Source organism: Podarcis gaigeae, assembly GCF_964106915.1.
Source record: "Podarcis gaigeae genome assembly, chromosome: 3".
In the NCBI taxonomy this organism is placed as follows: Eukaryota; Metazoa; Chordata; class Lepidosauria; order Squamata; family Lacertidae; genus Podarcis; species Podarcis gaigeae.
In genome coordinates this window covers 92003877-92024789 of record NC_139680.1, presented here as the reverse complement: position 1 = coordinate 92024789, position 20913 = coordinate 92003877, and the positions used below count along the sequence as shown (strand labels likewise).

General features: G+C 43.6%; 1 protein-coding gene across 2 annotated transcripts; it reads right to left on the bottom strand.

Annotated features, from left to right (window-relative positions):
• Positions 1–297: 297 nt before the first annotated feature.
• Positions 298–18747, bottom strand: TLR5 (toll like receptor 5). Of its 2 annotated transcripts, none has more exons than XM_083731805.1 (2): positions 17966–18747; positions 298–5135 (listed from the first exon to the last, which is right to left on the bottom strand). In XM_083731805.1, exons 1-2 carry the CDS (start codon positions 18041–18043, stop codon positions 2499–2501), a joined length of 2715 nt encoding a protein of 904 aa, XP_083587931.1. In that variant the 5' UTR covers positions 18044–18747; the 3' UTR covers positions 298–2498. The 2 variants fall into 2 exon arrangements, with proteins under 2 accessions (XP_083587931.1, XP_083587932.1); XM_083731806.1 differs by lacking the exon at positions 17966–18747 and adding an exon at positions 11062–11195 and having other exon boundaries at positions 2360–5135.
• Positions 18748–20913: the final 2166 nt, after the last annotated feature.

Below are 20913 nucleotides of genomic sequence, written 5' to 3'. Positions count from 1 at the left end.
GGACATCTGGCATAGAAACACAGCAGAGGGTGCTGCTGTGGTGCAGGGAAGGAGTGCAAGTTGATCTCTTCTATGCCCAGTATAATGGGGATGCAGTGGGCTGCCAGAGGAGGAATGAAGCACCCCATGCTGCCTCCACTTCTAGGCTGGGGGTGGGGTCTGTGTTTCCTTGCTGCCCAGCTCAGAAATACAGTCGACTGATAGAAGAGGGTCATCTGCCAGCTCACTCATTTGCCTGGGAGAAATGCTAGGTTACCTATGGAGACCATATGAGGAGGGCTTGATGAGGAGGGCAAGACTGATTTATTCCATTTTATTTACTTCCAATAACATTCATAAGCCAGCAGCTCATTAAAACCATATATAAGGAAGGTGTACCATAAAATCAATAAACCATCGTAAAAAAGCAAGATCATAAAATACAAAACAAATTACCAACAGTGAATGTTATTGGGTCTCTTAAAAAGGTTTCCATCAAGCAATGGAATATCAAGAGTCGTGGGTGCTAGCTTCATTTCAATAGGAACGGTGTTCCAAATAACTGGTGCCACTGCACGACAAGCCTTTGTTCTCATAGAGACTAAATGAAGACTGATAGCCTGAGTTTCCATTCCCTTTCAAGCTGGTAATGAACATCTGTGAATCGCATAACTAATACCAGCTATAGATGCACAGCACCTCCGGAAGTCATTAAACTCAGTTATGCACTTACGATTTCAGAACTTCACATTAAGCAACAGTCCCAAGATTTCTGCCTTGAACCAAAAACCTAAATATTTAAATTCATTCGGGCACATGTACAATAACCTGATGTCTTTAGGTCTAAGGACGTTGCTTTAATATTCCCTTTCTGTATGCATGAGGGGCGAGGAACCTGTGGCCCTACAGATGTTGCTGGACTTTCAGCTCTCTTCAGCTCCAGCCTGCACAGCCAATAGTCAGTGAAGATGGGAGCTGCAGTCAAACAACATCTGGAAGGCCACAGGGGTCCCTCTGCCTGCTGTGCAGTCCTTCAAGCTCTTAGGTAGTTTGTTTGAAATACATTCAGGCAGGCACTGGAATTTGTAACGGTCACTACAGTGGTACCTCTGGTTAAGAACTTAATTCGTTCCGGAGGTCCGTTCTTAACCTGAAACTGTTCTTAACCTGAGGTACCACTTTAGCTAATGGGTCCTCCCGCTGCCGTCGCGTGGCCACAGCGTGATTTCTGTTCTCATCCTGGGACAAAGTTCTTAACCCGAGGTACTACTTCCAGGTTAGCGGAGTCTGTAACCTGAAGTGTTTGTAACCCGAGGTGTTTGTAACCATTATGTTTTAAACTGTATTATGTACACTATATACTAACAGAGGTGCTGAACTTGGTTTCTATACCAGTTCAAACCTTGAGGTAGTTGACATATAAAAATAGTTCTAATATAGAGTTGCTTTCCCCCACAAATGACAAACATCAATGTGGGGCAGGGCAGGGTAGGCTCCACCCCTGGTTCATCCAAAATGAACTCCACAATGCATCGGGGGGGGGGGGGGGCTCCCCTATGGACATTGTAATGAAAATACATAGGTGAGGAGTGGAGTTTGCCACCACAATGCCACTTTCCCACTGGAGGTGTCCACGCATTGCGCATTTGATGGGCAATGAAGGCCCAAAGAGGCCACCATCTTTCACTGACTCAATACTGATATTGTACAGGAGATAGGCTTAAGAAAGAGTAACCACCTCTGTTAAGATATGAAAAAGTCACAATGGAAAACATAGCTATCTCATGTTTCAGTTTAAGGCTGTGCACTCACACTGCTTTTCAGTGCCAGGTTTTTAATGCATATTATTGTTATCCAACATGCATATGTATCCCCTACTTTTGTTATAAGATACTATGGTTTGATGCGTCGTTTTCCAAACCAGCTTCACAGTGATTGGAGTCCCTGAGCCATTTCTAATTCGTCTCTAGCCAAGGTGTGAACACCTTTCTTTAGGGTGTACACATCCTCGTTCCATGAATGCCCACTGGTGTGTACACAAACAGAAATGGACTGGACACTAATTAAGCTGTGCTGATGTGAATAGCTAGTCAGGAAAGAGGTTTGAGAACTTCACTGTGCTCTAAGGCAGTAATGCAATTGGCAATATGTTTTCAGGTCTATGGGCAAAGTAGTGGATCCCACCCCCCTTAACTAAGCAACTCAATGATTAACAATCCTTAACCAACAAATGCTTACATAGTTGGAACTCACATAATTGTTACGATAAACATGCAAACTTCCTTCAATTTCAGTCCAGTGTGTGCAAGATTCATCAGATGCAGCATACTGATCTATGGAAAGTCTTGGCAGTGAAGGAGGAAATGGCACGAAGATCTCCAGAGTGCTCACACAGTCTTCTCAGTGCAGGATTTGCCTCCCTCATGTAGAGAGATTAGGACTCAATGTGTTTAAGGAACAGTATGACACATTTCTCTGACTGGCGGCCATTTCAATGGCCTGGTAGTTAGAATTGCCAACTAAGAGACGGTAATAACTTTCATTTCCAATGTCTTTGATTTCCTCCTCTTGAGTTTCTTCTTCTTCTTCTTCTGTTTCTTTTTTACTTCCTTCTTCTTCAGTATTTGGTGAGAAAGTGCATTTAGAAACCATTCCACATCTTGGGGGTCTTCAGGCCACCTCAAGTATTGACCCCTTTGCAAAAACACTCTGACTGGTTGATACTTCATAAGCTGATATTGCGAAAGTGATCCAGCCACCACCATTATGAGGACATCTTTCAGGTCACAAAAATACCGACTCTGAGCAAAATTAAAAGCTTCGACGCACCAGCCATCCTTGAGAAACTGCTTTGTCACTACGCAAATTGTTTTCCTACAGTTCCAAATGGCATCACGAATGTTGGTGATGTGATCCTCTCCTGGCAAAAAATCTCGCTCTTCAAAGCAGAGAGCAAATTTGTTTTTATCAGAATACTGGAGGTCTAGGTGCCTTATCAAGGAGTTCTGGACCCACTCAAAATCCTTGCTGCTGTAGCACATGTAGGCATCGTATCTATAGGTCTCTTCCTCCAACGCTGGCTGTTGCTCCTTCAAGAATACTCTTACCACGGTCTTATACCAAATGAAGCAGGTCCCTCTAAAGCGAGCAAAAACAATCACCACCGTTAGGAACATTGTCACAGCAACGGTGGTAAAAATGAAGAGCGACAACTGCAGAGGCTCCAATATCTTGTCTTCATTGCAATCATCAACATTAAACTCATGAAGGCTTTTGCCAGCAAGATCAGGGGGTCCAAAACAAAACCTTTCATCTGGTGACCCAGCTAAGGTGACATTGGTTTGGTTCAGCCACACAATTAGGTCACTTAAGAGGCAATTACAGTAAAATCTGTTATAGGTGATATCCAGATTGTCCAGAGTTGCAAAGAGCTGAGGGTCTGGATTAAGCAGCTGGTTCGAGGATAAGTCAAGTTTCCTGAGGCTCACAGGAAAAGCACTGTGAGAAATGTAAGTTAAGAGGTTTGAAGCCAAGTTAAGCCTAACCAGTGATACCAGGCCATCAAAGATGCCCTCTGGAAGGAAACTAAGGTAGTTATTATTGAGATGCAGGACCTGAAGCTTGGACAACGCCTTGAACACATCCAAGCACAAACTTCTCTCCCACACAAGCTTCAACATATTGTCTCCAAGATCCAAGTAGAGCAACTGGTTGTCTTCTGCTATATTGTTGTACCTGTAGCAGTAGGAGAAGCGATTATTTCTTAACAAAATATACTGGATATCTGGATATCGGAGAAGTTCATAGAGGTCTCCCAGATTGTCCATCCTGTTTCCTCCCATGTCAACATATGTTGAATTTATAGCCACTATTTTGCTGCGGTCTCCAGACTGTATCCGGTTGCTACCTAAAAAAGCATAGCTGAGACTTGGGAGTGTTAAGATTACTTTTAGAGCATTGTCACTGAGGTCCACAGTGTGAAGGTTTGGCAAGCCTTTAAATGGAGCCCTATCAATCACCCCAATATGATTGTGTTGCAGAGCTATAATACGCACATTTAGAAGACCTTCAAAAGTGTAATCCAAGAGTTCTCCCAGCAGATTGTTCGACAGGTCTAGGTGTTGTAGGCTCCAGAGACCAAAGAATGCTTCTTTTTGAATTTTATTTATGTTATTTGAGTTGAGATCCAGCAATTCCAGATCACCAAGATATTGAAATACACGTGGGTTAAGAGAAAAGATCCAGCCATGTGAAATATTAAGCAGGCGAAGGCCACTTTGGGCCAGACCTGCAAATGTATTGTTGTTTGGGTCTGGCATGTTATTAAAGCCAAATGATAAGCCCATGGTGTGAGGCGATATCTTCAAACCCACAAGTGGTGTTCCCTGAATAGCTGCACAGAATTGCTGGGTTGTTCTTATACCCCAGCCATTGCCACCAACATCCAGCGTATCAAAGACCATGTTTTTGAAAGGATTGCCACAAGTTGCCCAGTCTTGAGAATCTTCTTTAAACAAACCATTAGAATTAAGATTCAACAATGTGAAAGCTTTTCCTTGAAAGCTGTAGAGATCTCCCTCACATATGGTTTCAATGCTGTTTAATTTCAAGTTCAGAAGTGTTAACTTTTGCATGTTGCGCAATGAAGGGTGAGGATGAAGCCTAGTGATCTTATTGAATGCAAGGTCCAGATATTCCAGAGAGACCAAATCTTTAAAGTAATCCTTTTCCAGAATGGATTCGTTAAGATCATTATAGTATAGCAGAAGGTTACTTAACTTCCCCAGCCCCCTGAAAGCCTGCGGATCCAGCACAATCATTTTATTGTAAGCTAAATCCAGTTGATGAAGATTTGGCAAATTCCTAAAAGCATTTTCTCCTACTGTGACAGGAGAGACCAGCTGGCTTCCAAGTGAGAGAACCGTTAATGTCTCCAGCAGTGGGAAGGATGTGGCATTCACTTGCTGGATGAAATTGAAATTTAGGGAGAGTAAAACAATGCCTTCAGGCAGAGGGGGAACCTGTGTGAAGTTGCACCAGTCGTAGTTCACAAGCCTGCTTGTTACGGCACACCGAGGATCTGCATTTATTTCTCTGTATGCAAATGTCAGTCCAATGAGAAATAGTAGGTGACCATGAAGCATTGTGCTCTTGTCCTAGAGGAGAGAAAAACAGCATTGTAATTCACACAGGACTACAGAAGGCTGGGCTAAACAGCACACAGAGTTTGCTTTACCAGAACTAACCAAAGGCTCTTCTAGCTCAAAAGCCTATTTCCAACAGAGGCCACCCACATGCCCCTGAGCTCATTATTTAATTTAAAGGGCTTTGTACAGTTCTTGCTCATCAAAGCCCCTGTGCAATTTAAACAGAATAAGCAGGGTATAAAGTTTATAGAGCACTCTCTGCTGTTGATGATCGGAGGGATGAGATCTCAAGATGGGAGCTTCTATTTAGTCACTATAGCCAATAACTCAGGCGCTGGGGGAACCAGTGGCTTTCAAGATATTGTTGGACTCCCAACTCCTAGCCAGCAAAGGCAGTGGTCTGAGATGATGGAGCTGGGGGTCCATCAACAGCTGGAGACCACCTGTCCAATATATCAGGGATGGGGAACCTCAGGCCAGGTTCCAAATGCAGATCTCCAGGCCTATCCAACTGGTTTTTCACACACCCCACATGCCCCGCCCCTTTTGCCTGGCTGAAATGCATTTTTTAGCTTAGGACCTGCAAGGACTCTGTTCCTTGACCATGAGTAGCAAGTAACTTCTTTCTACCAGTTTCAGTTGTAGCAATACAGTGGTACCTCACATTGCAGACGCTTCAGGTCACAGACGCTTCAGGTTACAGATTCCGCTAACGCAGAAATAGTACCTTGGGTTAAGAACTTTGCTTCAAGATGAGAACAGAAAGCGCATGGCGGCGGCATGGCGGCAGCGGGAGGCCCCATTAGCTAAAGTGGTACCTCAGGTTAAGAACAGTTTCAGGTTAAGAACAGACCTCCAGAACGAATTAAGTTCTTAACCCGAGTACCACCGTAGTTTGTTGCACAGTAGCTGGGCTGAGGGGAAGAACACAACAAAGAGGCTGAAGGACTCAATGTCTTCCTGATAAGGAAGGGTTGGTTGGGATCCTGGCTTCCTACACCTATGATAGTTGTTATCTCTTTGCAGTTTATTATGAGTTGTTTGCACAAGCTTCTCACCTGCACAAGCTACATGTTTATGGCAGGGTATAAATCCAGCAACAGATAATATAGAGCTGAATAATTAGACGGGACTGAAAATAATTAGCACTGCTACCACACAATGGCTCCTTTCCTTTGCTATTAAGGTTGCCCTTTTTACTGTGCAAAGATGGATTTAACAATGTACTACCCTAATCTGCTGGGAGAAATTATTCTTTTCATGTTTCCTATCCCTGTGATACTGCCTGGGCCAGAAGAAGCCCAATATATATTAAGTGGAATATTAATCAAAAAAATGAAGGATGAGTAAATGAATCATTGGCAGCTATGGCCACATTCACACCAAATACCCTTAAAGCATCATGGGAGCACTTTAAATTGCCGCGGAGAGATGATCTTGCAACACTTCTGGAGTGCTTAAAGCAGCCTTGCCCAACCTTGTGCACTCCAGAGATCCTGGACCTTGTATGTTAGTACACTGGTACCTCGGGTTACATACACTTCAGGTTACATACGCTTCAGGTTACAGACTCCGCTAACCCAGAAATAGTGCTTCAGGTTAAGAACTTTGCTTCAGGATGAGAACAGAAATCGTGCGGCTGCGGCGGCAGCAGGAGGCCCCATTAGCTAAAGTGGTGCTTCAGGTTAAGAACAGTTTCAGGTTAAGAATGGACCTCCGGAACAAATTAAGTTCTTAACCTGAGGTACCACTGTACCAACACCTTGAACTTGTCCCAGTAGCAGTTTGGTAGCCAGTGCAAATCATGCAAGCGGGATGTTTATATGCTGGTGTTAGTTTGTCCCAACAAGCAACCTAGTCATGTTCTGCACCAGCTGCAAAACTCCTGAGCAACCCTCAAGGGTAGCCCCACACTGAATGCATTGCAGTAATCCAACCATGAGGTCACCAATGCATGAACAACTGTGCTCAAGCTATCTGGAAGACACCAGGTTGGGCAACACTGCTTTCAGCATTCCAGCAGTGCTCAAGATGACCCTTTGGGCTAGTGGTTTAAAGGCTAAGAGGACCCTGCTACTGAAACAAGCTTCCCACCAAGGATGTGAATTGTGGAAGAAACACCACTGTGGTTGATCCCGTGTATATGGATGTGGGCCTTTCAACCAAGGATAGCAAACGTAGTGCCCTCCAGATGTTGCAGTCTACAAACTCCCACCAGCCTTCTCAATGGTGAGAACATAAGAGAAGCCATCCTGGTTCCTGTAGTCCAGCGCTATGTTCTCACAATAGCCAATCAGATGCCTATGCCCAAAGCAGGATCTGAGCATGTTGTCCTTCACAACATCAGGAGGACACCACGGCAACAACCTCTGCTTTAAACATTAAAGCCATTATCATGGGATGAACCTACAGAAAGAGGCTCCTCATAACATGTAAATGGGCATGTTATAGTTTGTGCAGAACACTGTCGTTTGCCAGCACAGGAAGAGCCAGTTTTGTTTTTTAAGAGTTTACTGAGATTATAGCTGGAATAATTTTTTTGTCCCCTTCAGCTTTATTGTGTTCAAAGTTAATAAGCATAAACTGCTGTGGAACCGAAATCCCTGCAAGCCATCCCACAAATGTATGCTTTTAGGGGGAGCAGGGAGGAGAACTGGGCCATGGGCCAGTAATTAACAAATAGGCCAGTGCCATGAATTATTGATACAGAATTAACTGAACTGCTGCATTCACAGAATGGGCTGCCAGCATCTTGCACAGACTGCTTTTTGCAAAAGGTTTTCTGCTGGGCAAATGCTTGTGTTGTTGTTGTAGTTTAATTACTAGAAATGTTTGCAGTCTTTAGAAGCGGTACAGATATCACTTAAGAGTTTATATTTGTGACAAAATAAAGAGCAACCTGCCTTTTTTACTGCTAATCTGGATGACATATTTGGAATGGCTCTAACCCCAGATCAGGTTTAATCTAAAGCCACCAGCAGCACAGAGAAGGGTTTTGGGGAATGTGTGGGCAAACCAATTGCACACCAGTCACTTCATTGTCCATTTTGGCTATTAAAAACCTGACAGCAGAACTTCCCTCTCCTTTTTTTTTTTACAGGGACTTCCATTTCTCCAATGCGCAAATTCCATTCATCCCCAGTCAACATGCCAATGCAGTGATGATGGAAGATGTAACCCAGGTGGCACCTGAAAGGCCACATTTCCTCCTTATCAGCTGCAAAGTAAAAGGAGGATATCCCAACAGCCTTAAAAGCATAAATTGTCAACCTCATCATATTAAAAAAAACCAAGAGTTTACTGCCCCAAGCTCATTTTAAAAAGAAACTATGGACAAGGTGATTCGCTGACAACTGCAATTTCTGGATGCATATCAGATGGGTTAATGGAGGTTGAACACATGAACTCAGTAAAGGCTGTTATTCTTCCACCCTGACTGAAAGATGATGGTGACTCAGGAACTATTAGTTAATAAGGAAGACAGACTACTGCAACACACTGAACACGGGGCTGCTCACAAGGACTGTTCAGAAGCCTCAGCCAGTGCAGAATGCAGTAGCAAACACAGTGGGGAAGGCTGTGACAAATATATTATATTGTCACGTCAAATCTGCATTGGCTGCCAGTGTGCATCCAATTACAATTCAAGATGCTGGTTGTTAGCTAATATTATGCATAGCCCAATGATAGCACTACCTGTGTTTGGTTTTCTTTGGATGGAGGTCATTGGTGCTTTGCAATATTTGTGTTTATTTACAAATATACAAGTTACAAATATATATGGGGGTCTCACCCACATGGCTTCTTCTTGTGCAAGTAGGAGGCCTCCACCTACAGATTCAGCAGTCTCTGTGTGAAATGAGGCTGCCCATCAACACTCACTCACCTTTGATGTACATCCTTAATGTACATGCTGTTCTTGGCAAGGCTTCCATACCAGACTTGAAATACAAGATTCCTTGTCCCCCAGTGAAAATATTATTAATGGGAGTACAGCCTCAAAGAACAAAGAGAGCCAACAGTGCCCTCCAGATGTTGATGGATTACAATTCCCATCATCCCTGATGGTCCAACAACATTGGTGGTGATGGTGGGATTATCACCTTGGCTCAAAAGCATCAAGCTGAAGAGCTAGATGTGGTCGAAAGCATTTCTACAGTGCCATAAATTAGCGACACTGAACAACCACAGATGCACACAAAGAGGAACTTGGGCATACTGCTGAGCTTGTAAAAACTGACCTGCACTGCTTGCACAACACACAACCAGAATCAAGCTGTTCTAAGCCAACAGTGACTTCAGCTTTACCCCCTCCCTGCCCCCACCGGAGAGCTGGGAAGCATGTGCAACTGGGTGTCTGCCCAGTTCCTTCCCTTTCACCAACTCTATCTTCCATGGCTTAAAGGAGTGGCAGCATAGTGTGGGGATGTGTGCATGTGCACCCACCAAGACTTATCCTGACAGCTCCTCTGCTCAAAATAGTTCCCTACCCAGCTGGTTCCCCTGCAGATCTGAGATCTGTAGAGGCGCCTCCCTATTTGTGCATGATCGATATGTGTATGATGTTTTCAGCACCGCAAGGGGACGGGGCAGGGGCAGAACGAGGTGGGGTGGGCTTACGCACATCCTGCTAATGCAGCCTGTGCCTCGGAATGTAATCGCTGCGTAAATAGGAAGTTGCCTGTATTACACTTGTAAATGTGCATCTGGAAAAGAAGCTGCAGGGAATTTTGAGCAGAAAAGCAGCTAGTAGGGAAAGGGTTAAGCATTCCTCCTCTCCTTCTCCTTAACCCACTGTCATTACTCTCTTCAAAATCTTTGCCTTCCAGCATGCTTTTCAGCTAAAAAAACAAAAACATTATTATTATTATTATTATTAGAATTTATATACCGCCCTATACCCAGAGGTCTCAGGGTGGTTCAGACTAGTAATTACTTGTCCCTGATTCTTAAAACAGTCTCACCACAAACTATAGAAAATACAGAATACTGTTTGCAACCAAAAGACAATATTATAACCAAACGAATATATTGATGCCATCCCTGAGTTAGACTGTTTCCATTCCAAAAAGAAAATAAACATGGGGTGGGGAAGGGAATTTATTTTCCCCCACCCCGTAAGATTCAAAGTGGTTTACCAAAAAGAAAATACAAAAAAATTACCAGCAAGAAAAATTAACAACAATTTAAAACCATTCTGCCTAATAACTACTTGATCTTGTTACTAAAATTGGTCTGGGTTCTGGACATGCCGGTGATCTTGCTCAGTGACTTGCAAATGCAAAGACCGAAAAAGGGGTGGAGGGAGAGGTAGAGAAATTAAATGCCATATTCAAACACACCAGTTTGTGTTATTGTATCTGATTAACATTTAGTCCCCATCCTTCCTAATATAGCTTCATACAAATCATGAGCAAATTGAGCAATTAAATGAGCTTTGTAACTTGTACTATTTTCTGAAACAGTAAAGCTGTCATATAATATTTAAGAATTTATACAGTTATATAGCTCATATTCTTAAGTAGTGGAAAGGTTCCGTTTAGCTATATCACAGCATGTTTTATAACTTTAACTTTAGGCAAGCACCCTTGCAATCCTGTTTTAGATGCCTGCTGGAACTTTTCCAGGCACATAATTTAGCTACATATACTTGTTTTTAAAGGTTGCTGGTCTATGTAACTGATTTTTCTCCCTCCCCCTCTCTCTCTTTCTACGCCACTTAGCAGTTGTTTGATTCAGGTGTTTATAAATGAATCTCAAACAAAGAACAAGTAAATTAGTGTGCACTTTTGCTGAAGAGAAATAGCCAGTGTAGAAGTCAGAAACCTGATCTCAAAGATCCACTGAGAGCAACCTTTTAATTGTCCAGAAATATAGTCCAGCCTGATCTAAAGGCTTAAGGAGTGTGGTAAATATCACCCCCTACTAATCTTACCCATCTGTACAACAATCCTATGCTGCAGTTCAAAGTGGGGAATCCCAGGCTTGTGACATGAATGTGGCCCTCTGTGCCTCTCAATCTGGCCCTTCAGACTCTCTCCAGCTACACTACCTCCCCCAGTTGCACCCCTCAGCAGCTCTGCTTCACAATTTTGCCTGACTGGAGAAGAGAGGTGTATTTTTTTGCTCGCTTTTGCTTGTGGCCCTGCCCACTACTGATTTGTGGCCTATGGAAAAGTTGCCCAGAAGAGGAATGCAGTACTTAAACCAAAAAAGATTACTCACCCTGATGTTGATCCACGCTGCTCCTGTTTCCATACAGGGAATCGGCTACTACTGCTTTGGGTGGGGCTAGGTTTCCCCCAGTTAATAGGTGACCTTTCAGCCAGTGGATTGTATCTGCCCCTAGCAAACAGGAGGACCATTTGCCCTGCTCCCACAAATATTGGCAAGAATACACAGCTCACATTGCAACAGTCAAGGTCCAGCCAGGCCCTACGTTCTCATTCCCCACTAAAGAGGAAAGTATTAAAGCAGGCATAGGCAAACTCCAGCCCTCCAGATGTTTGGGACTACAGTTCCCATCAACCCTGACCACTGGTCCTGTTAGCTAGGGATGATGAGAATTGCAGTCCCAAACATCTGGAGGGCTGGAGTTTGCCTATGCCTGTATTAAAGGCACCTTATCATCCTTCTGAGATTAAAAAAAATAAAATCCAGTGTGACTCAGAGAAGAGTTTTCTTTTTTTAACAGGAATGTGACATGTTTAAAAGGGATCTATCAATAGGGACACTTTATGCACACAATATGAGGCAAATGGGTTTCCTATCTAAAATATTCCAGAAATTTAGCAAACTTCAAGCTGATGATTTGATTTGGGAGTGAGGGTGGTTTGAATTGGAAAGGACTGGATCCTGCACTATTAGTAAAGGCATGTCAAAATTGCATTAAAGGGAAATGCAATACATTGTAAGGGAAACTTCAGTTTCTACACTTGATTAATAAATTTGGTTTGAAGGACATAGGGTCAGAATGCATCCAGCACACCACAGTTTTACTCCCCCCCCCCCCAGTACATACAAGTCATTCAAGGCTGGATAGTGTACGGCTCTGGAACTGATTTTGAGAGTTCACCAGAACATAGGGGGGCTGCAAGGGAGAAGAGAGGAGGAAAAAGTTCTGTTCTGCTAGTGCACATCTCTTGCATTGGATAACATCCCATATTTGGGGCTTTAAATACTTAAAGTCCAAACATGCCCCGTCTCTGTGTGCAGGTGTGATTTGAGCTCCAAGCCTTAAATTAAACAGTTTAAAGAAATCAGATAGTTGCTATGCCTTCAAGAGCTAAGAATACAGCAGGTTTTTGTCTAGCTTTGCAAAAGAAAATATTTATATTATGCAAGGAAGATGATCCAGGATTAGCGGCACGAAAGGTAATAGCTGACGAGATTAAAAACACTCACACAACAATGAACACTCATGGTAGTCTAGCTATTCCAGATTACATGTATTTTATACTTAGGGGCTGTCACCCAATTACAGTAATTGTGGTCAACCAAACAACAAGATGTGTTACAAAATATCCAGTTATTTTTTAATATGAGTAAAACACTAGTTTTCAAGTGAAAAGCATTCAAATTGTTGCAAACCACCCTAAGTGGTGTATGAAAATAAGAAGGGCTGGGGGGAAATGTTACAAATAGTAATAAAATTGTTCTATTTTAAAGGAGTAACATTGCAGTCATTAAGGTTGAGAAAATATGCTAGAAAATGAGTCAGCAATGAACTTCCAAGTGCTAGGGATGTGGCTGAGTAAAATTCCAAGGCTTCACCAAAATCCTTTCTCTTCCCCTGACTAACAAACACAGAAGTGATTTGAAAGCATGAGAAAATTCTGATCGATTGATAATGCAATAAAAATTGCCTGACACTGATACCTATCTGGAATAGTTTACTCAGACACTGAATTTGTATTGTTCCTTGTTCTCACTGACAAACCCATCTGAACACTTCCCCTTTAATAAACATGTTGAACAATACTAGGAAGTTGTCTTAAGGATGTAATATGGAACACCCAAAAGAAACAAGTTACTGTCTTTCTTTTTCATCAGCTGCAAAGGTGTTACCTGTATTATTGTAACTTGTTGAAATTCTGGTTAGTAAGCTCGTTCTGTACATTACTCAATTACAGTTTCCTCTGTAACGGAAGCAGAATGGAACAACAGCTGCTCCTTGTCCAAGTGTTCCCCTTAAGCTAAATTCATTGGCAAAGCACATCAATACAAGGTAAGCTAAGGTATAACTTTAGGACACAAACCAAGGAAACATGAGATCAAGGGAAGGATTCACATAAGGACTCCTGTCAGCATAGGAAAAGACTTCTGCTATAGGGCTTTTCCACGCTCCTCCCCAGCACACACCTGGTGCACCCTAAAATAGGATTCAAGGGAGTTGGGTGAACCCCCAGAACAGCATGCAGAGTGGAGACGATCATTCCACCTGGAAAGCTGCAAGGATGGAAATAGCCTATAACTTACTGTAGTATAAGGCAGTGAAAGGAACAGAGATGTCTACAGACAATCCTATAATGGTACTCATTACTTGGACACTACTTATCTCTCCTGAGCTTTCTAAAGCCATGTATGCACATTGGGATTTAGAAAGAGAAAGCAGTAGTACCCACCCTAATCTAGCTAAAATACATACATGAATTGCACCCATTTGAAAATCATTCATAACATCAAAAAGCTGGTGGGGCTGATACAGCATTACTGCTGATCAGGATTGGATTGGAGGTCCATGCTAGGACTGAAATCTGGATGCAAGGCTGGTACATTTATTTCTGTAGTAGGGAACTTCAGGCCCCGGGGCCTTACCTACGTCCTGGCTGGACTACTGCAACACACTCTACATTGGCCTGCCTGAACACTTTTAAATGTTCAGAAGCTTCAGCTGGTCCAGACTGCTGCAGTTGGACTGCTGACTGGGGCCACTTACACGGAGCATATTTATCCCTTGTTAAAACAACTTAACTGGCTACTGGTCTGTTTCTGGGCACAATTCAATGTGCGGGACCTATGAAGGCCCATATGGCTTGGGCCCAGGCTGCCTGAAAGGCTGTATCTCCCTGTCTGGGTGCTAAGATCCTCAGGTGAGCACCTTCTCTTGGATCCATAGGCATCAAAAGCACAGCTGGTGGTGAAACGAGAGAGAGCCTTTTCTGTGGCTGCTCCCATATAGTGGAATTCCCACCCAAGAGAGGCTGGATTGGCTCCATCTTTGCTGTCCTTCTGCCAGCAGGCTAGCAACTTCCTATTCAGACAGGACTTTGATAATTCAGGAGCAGATAATGCCGCTCACTGGGCTGCCGTTAGGGCAAACTGCATTTTAACTGCTAGCATTTTAACCTGTTTTGGTGTGCTTTAATTATTGCTTTTCAATAGTGTGTTTTTATTAACTTTGTATTTTACAATGTTGTTCTTAAATGTTGTGAGCTGCCTTGGATTCCCATGTGGGAGAAAGGTGGGATATAACTATATTAGATGAAAAAAATATAAATAATAAATAAATATCTGTCTGGTCCTCAGAACTCTTTGCGGGCCACACTCCTCACAGACACACTTTGCACCCTGGTCTTTTTGTCTGAACAGAATGTGTCCTTGAACTCTGATCATGCCTAGTTTGGATGGCGGAAAGAAAAGAGTGTGTAGAAACTAGTACACTGTACAAAGGTAGTGTTTCCATGCCCCTATCCATGTTTGCCTCTGGCCTCACCTACCTCTGTCAAGTGCCTCTCAGGGTGGCTCAGGGGTCTGAACCCTGCTTAACCTCTTGAACCTAGTAACTTAGGTCCTCAACATAATAAGAGAAGGCTAATATTTTCCTGTTTTAGGGGACACGAAGAACCACTGGACAAAAGCTTGAATAATGGGTTTAAACAAAATCTACTGGATGTCAGAGTCTACAATAGAGATGCTGGGGTTTCATATATTAACACCCTGCTCCCAATCTCCAAAAAGGTTGGAAATATGACCTTTCAGTATCAAGCTGCATCTACAGAAGAACATTCAGTTCTCTAGCCATTCGTATGCATTCTTCCACACTCCCAAAGGCTGCAAAAATCATCCTTCTCTTAGAAGCCAGCAGGAAAGAACAATCCAGCAAGTTTAACTTCTGCAATTCTCAGTTTACTGTGATGAGCCAGCAAGATAATATTTGCTTCCCTTTCATGTTTTGATCAAAAACTTCAATAGAGCAGAGGTAGGGAACCTGTGTCCTTCCAGTTGTTGTTGGACTCCAGATGTTGTCTCATCAAACGCAGCCAGCATGGCCAAGGACCAGGAATGGTGGGAATTAGGCTCCAACGACATATGGAGAGACATAGGTTTCTCAACCTTGAAAGCCAATATGACCACCCTCCCCTGTGTGGCACAGATACTGCACGCAATGGGAAAAAATATGAAAAAGTAAACCAGACAAATAATTACAAAATGATAAGACCTACAGAACTATAAAAAAGACAAACAGCTTAAAGTAAACACAAGAATAGATTAAATGGTTTCCAATATTTACATGCACATGAATTATTGTCGACCACTGTAATAGCCTCTACCAATAACATTATATAAACAAATGCAACAGACAACCACCAAAAAGACCATACTCTGCCTTGTGCCTTGCTTACTCTAACACGCCTCTTTCTTTCTTTCTTTCTTTCTTTCTTTCTTTCTCTTTTTGTCCCAAACAGCTGCAGCTGCAGGGTCTGCAATCTGCTTCAGTGGGAAACTGGCATCAGGTGAGCAGGGAGAAGCTTCTTGCCTCTGACATTTTCTCTCACTAAACACCACCACCCTCCCCGCCTTTCCCCTTATGCAGGAAAAAGATAACAGGTCCTTGCTTCACTTTCCTCATGGGGAAAGATTCAGGTAGGTAGCCGCGTTGGTCTGACGCAGTCAAAATATATATAAAAATAACATTGTCCAGTAGCACCTTAGAGACCAACTAGATTTGTTCTTTGTATAAGCTTTCATGTGCATGTACACTTCTTCAGATACACTGAAACAGAAGTCATCAGACCCTTATATATAGTGGGAGGGTGGGATGGGGTTTTTCTAAGGAGGGTAGTAGGAGATGGGCGATTGACTCAGTGGGGAAAATGAGCAGCTTGGGGTAGTGACAGTTGATTTTAAAGGGAAGTCTGTTAAGAAACTCCTCTATTTCATCAGCTATCCACACCTTTTGCAGCTGATGTAGGTTAAAAAAACCAAAATAAATGACCAGTAACTTAAACAACTACAGTACTGGTGTTTGGCCTGAAGTCCATCCAGCAACCCAGGTTGGTCAATATGTATGGTATTGTTTAAGATGGAGCAAAATTAGATATAAAAAGAACAACTCTGAAGACACTGTTCCAACAGTCATGGAGCATGAGGCAAGTCCTCTTGTGTGTCAGGAATTGGTTAAGCAGCAGGAAAAACAAAGTAGGAATAAATGGACAGTTCTCTGAATGAAGAGATGTAGAAAGTGGAATCAATATTGGGACCTGTGCTTTTTAACTTACTCATAAACAAGTTAGGGGTGAGCAGTGAGGTGGCCAAATTTGCTGATGATATTAAATTGCTCAGGGTTGTTAAAACAAAAAGAGATTGTGGAGAGCTCCAAAAGGACCTCTCCCAACTGGATGGTAAAATGACAGGTTCAATTCAATGTAAACAAGTGACCAGGAACAAGATCTTGGGGTTGTAGTAGAGAGCTTGATGAAGAAGCTAACATGGCAGATGAGAAAAAGGCAAATTCCATGCTACGAATCAGTAGGAAGGGAACTGAAAAATAAAACTGTTGCTATCATAATGCCGCTATACAAACCTATAGTGCAACCACATTTGGAATACTGTGTAGTGTGAGCATTTCTTTTCCCCTCATCTCGAAAAGGATATTGTAGAGTTAGAAAAGGGCAACCCAAGTGATCAAGAGGATGGAGTAACTTCCCCTGTGAGGAAAGGTTGCAGCGTTAGGGGTTTTTCAGAAAAGGTAAGAGAAAAGGTTAAGAGAAAAAGTAAGAGGTGACTTCCTAGAGCTTTACAAAATTATGCATGGCATGGAGAAGGGGGATAGTATAACTCTCTCTCGTATAACACTAGAACTCGTGGCCACCCAATGAAGCTGAATGCTGGAAGATTCGAGTGTTGCGAAATCCTTAAGTTTATATTTACCAATGGGCATTTTGCAATCTAAGGCAGAAGTGTTCTGCTTAAATCATTGTGGCCATTTCCCTTCACGGTACGGTTACCAAATCTTGCTTAAAACAGCAAGCTGTTCTTAAACAGCATTTTGCTACGCCCCATGTTCCTTCCCCAAACTAGGGGCACCAAAAGGTGAAGTATGGCTTAAGTGCTAAAGAAATATGCAGCATCTTGCTCCCATCCCAGATATGTGGCCCAGCACACAGACAGATGGGGGGGGGGTGAGCGCCAATTCAGGGGTGCTTTCTTCATTTCACTTCATGCATTCCTCTCAGAGTTAAGCTCTTTTGCTCTCCCGCCACATATGCTCTGAAGCACTTTTGATGGTGAAACTTCACATGGAAATACAGTGGTACCTCTGGTTAAGAACTTAATTTGTTCCGGAGGTCCGTTCTTAACCTGAAACGGTTCTTAACCCGAGTTACTTTAGCTAATGGGGCCTCCCGCTGCTGCTGCTGCCGCCGCGCAATTTCTGTTCTCATCCTGAAGCAAAGTTCTTAACCCGAGGTACTATTTCTGGGTCAGCGGAGTCTGTAACCTGAAGCGTCTGTAACCTGAGGTACCACTGTACACTTTAAACATGCTCAGAGGCACTAGCTTATTTGGCCCTCCCGAGACTAAGGCTGTCTCTCAAGGAGGAGGGAATAGCAGCTTACCTTGGGTTGCTTCCTATATTCCTTCCCGGGCTCTGCGTCCCATGACAGAAGGGAGAAAAGTGAAGAGGAGGTGACCATGGCCGCAAGCAGAGACTCTGTGGCAGAGGCGGGGAGAAGGCGTCCCTCCAAGCCAGACGTTTCCTAGCTTACGCCTCGCCCACCCACTGCCACCCGCACACCTTTCGAGGACCAGCGAGGAGTCCGACGGAACAGGTGTCTCGCGCTGCCCTACCTGGACGCACCTGGATGCAAAGCAGGCACCCGACGCGACCACTGAGCAAGGGGAGGGGCAGAAGCTGCCTAGGCAGAGACCCCTCCTCCCTAACGAACAATGTAGGGCTTCCTCCCACCCCCCACTGTCCCGTGGCCAACTAGTTCCGCCCAAGAGGGTGGCAAAAGCCGCGCGCCCCCTCAGAGGAGCGACCAAACGGTGCCTGTGCGCCTAACTCTCCAGGCATGGTCGCTCCTCCTCGACCCTCCTGAGGACTAGCTACGTGCGCTTGCTGCATTCAGCCCCCTCTTTCGTCACAGGGCCAATGCAGGGCAGAGGCGCCGCCCTCTTCCTTGAATCTTCCCCTCGTTAATCCTCAGCAAACTGGAAGCGTAGAAATAGGAAAGGCGCCTGTTTTTCGAGCCTGTAGGGGACTCTGTTGTTTTTTAGCAGAGAAGACGCTCTTTTCCTGTCCGGGAGCCGCGTCGACTGCGCGGCCGCTTTCCGGGCCCATCCTCCCTGAGAGCTTACAGTTGGCGTCGCAGGAAAAGAAAGCCCCCCTCCCCACCCTGGTGGGTTTGCACAAGGCAGGGAGGCTTAACACTGCCACAAAAGAACTGCCCCAACTTTTAAGGAAGGCGGCGGACCGGGTGAGCGGCCCACGCTTTCTCTGTATATCCACACTGCAGCGAGGATCCTCGCAATGGATCCTCTGCGCAGCCCTGACAGGAAATCGTGCGCTTCTCCAGGCAGTCAGGGAACAACAAATTCCAAAGGGCGAAATTCAGGTGCCATTGGGGCTCCTGCAGAAAGTCGTCCTAAGGCCAGCTGAGGTGTCCTGGAGATCACTGAAATTGCCTGTTCTTCCAGTATACCTTTGAAACACATACCAAGCACATTCCTTTCCCCCCAAAGAATTCTGGGCACTGTAGTTTAAGGGTTGCTGGGAACTGTAATTGAGAGGTGTGAACTACATCGCTCAGAATTATTTGAGGAGAAAGATTGTGCTTCGAATATACAGTGGTACCTCGGGTTAAGTACTTAATTCGTTCTGGAGGTCCGTTCTTAACCTGAAACTGTTCTTAACCCGAAGCACCACTTTAGCTAATGGGGCCTCCAGCTGCTGCCACACTGCTGAAGCACGATTTATGTTCTCAGATTGAAGCAAAGTTCTTAACCCGAGGTACTATTTCTGGGTTAGCGGAGTCTGTAACCTGAAGCGTATATAACCCGAGGTACCACTGTATTATTAGAAGTCCAGTGAGTATGCATCCAAAGGATTGCATGCTCTATAAAATCTCTAACATGTTCCCAGCATCTTCTTTCTTCTTCTTTGGCGATCACTCGTAGCCGAGAGATTGTCTTCCATAAGCAAGATTTTAACAATGAGTCCGTAGGTGACTGTGGAGGCCAATTCTGGACCTGATTATCATCTTCCAAAGCAACTACAGTACTCTAACTCCCAGCATAGGCTTCTACCAACAAGGGTGGATTATTTCACACACCTGCCAATATAAGGATTTGATTAGCTGTGATTCCTGCACTGGGGTGGGTTTTGATGGATTGGTTATTTAATTTTTATACTGTTTAATATATTTTTAAAAATCTGTAAGCATTGCACAGAAAAGTGAAGCAACAACAGACAAAATAATACAAAAATACACTGTTACTTATAAAAATGCACCCCATACATTTAAGAGCATGTTTAAACTCTTTGTGTCCCCCAAAGAATCCTGACAGCTGTAGTCAGTTGGGAATCGTAGCCCTTTGAAGGGTAAACTACAGTTGTCAGGATTCTTGTGTGGAGTGCTTTACATTTATGGTATACACAACAGCATCAGCAAAGGCACAATATGGAAATTAAAAGGCCCTAGACCTACTAAACAAGCTCAGAAGGGGGAAATGGGACTTTGACAACAATTCATGCATAACCACCCAATTGGTTGTGATGTCCTTCTTCCTCCACAACTCTTTAAGAAAACATGGAGCAACATTGCTAGATTTAGACCCTAGATCTTATCTGCTGTCCTTTTAAAGTTGCACAATTAAAACAGCTACAATCCAGATTCATAAGAACAAGTAATGAAAAACAGCAGAATTTGTTTTAAGAGAGATGGCTTTTGTTGGGGATGTTCTGGGATATCTTGTTTTAAGGCAATACTCAACTTTATACTTTTTTTACTTATTAAATATGTCAAAATAAACTAAAATATGTATGATTCATTGTAAAGTAACTGAATGTTTAAAAAAGGATTCGTGCGTCAGGAGTAAGCGTGGACCAATGGTACCAAATAGTATGGGAAACAGCCCTACTAGAAAAATTAACTAATAAACTGAAACTGACACAGGGACAAACAGAAGAAGACGCCTTCACCCCGGTATGGCTCCCCTTTATCACATACACAGCCCAACAGGACAATGACAATAATCCACCAACAGCATACAAATCAATATGGCTAACCTGATCCAAAACACCCACCCACCTCACTCACACACGAAAACAAAGATCACCACAGCCAATCACAAGCAAACAATCACACCCTAAGCCAACCCCAACCTCTCTCACCACCAAAGGAACACAAGTGAACAACACAAGCAACGCTGACACCAAACTCTTCATACATTAAACATAATAGAAACACCACCACCCGACCCCACCCCATCCATCCTCCCTCTCCCCACCCCCCCCTTTCTTTTTTCTTTCTGTTTTCTTCTCCCCCTAATGCCTCAACAAATG

Coding starts and splice junctions, on each gene's coding strand:
- TLR5 (XM_083731805.1), bottom strand. CDS start 18,043: ATGGTCACCTCCTCTTCACTTTTCTCCCTTCTGTCATGGGACGCAGAG. Junction 5,136..17,965: donor AATATAGGAAGCAACCCAAG/GTAAGCTGCTAT, acceptor TCTCTCCTCTAG/GACAAGAGCACAATGCTTCA.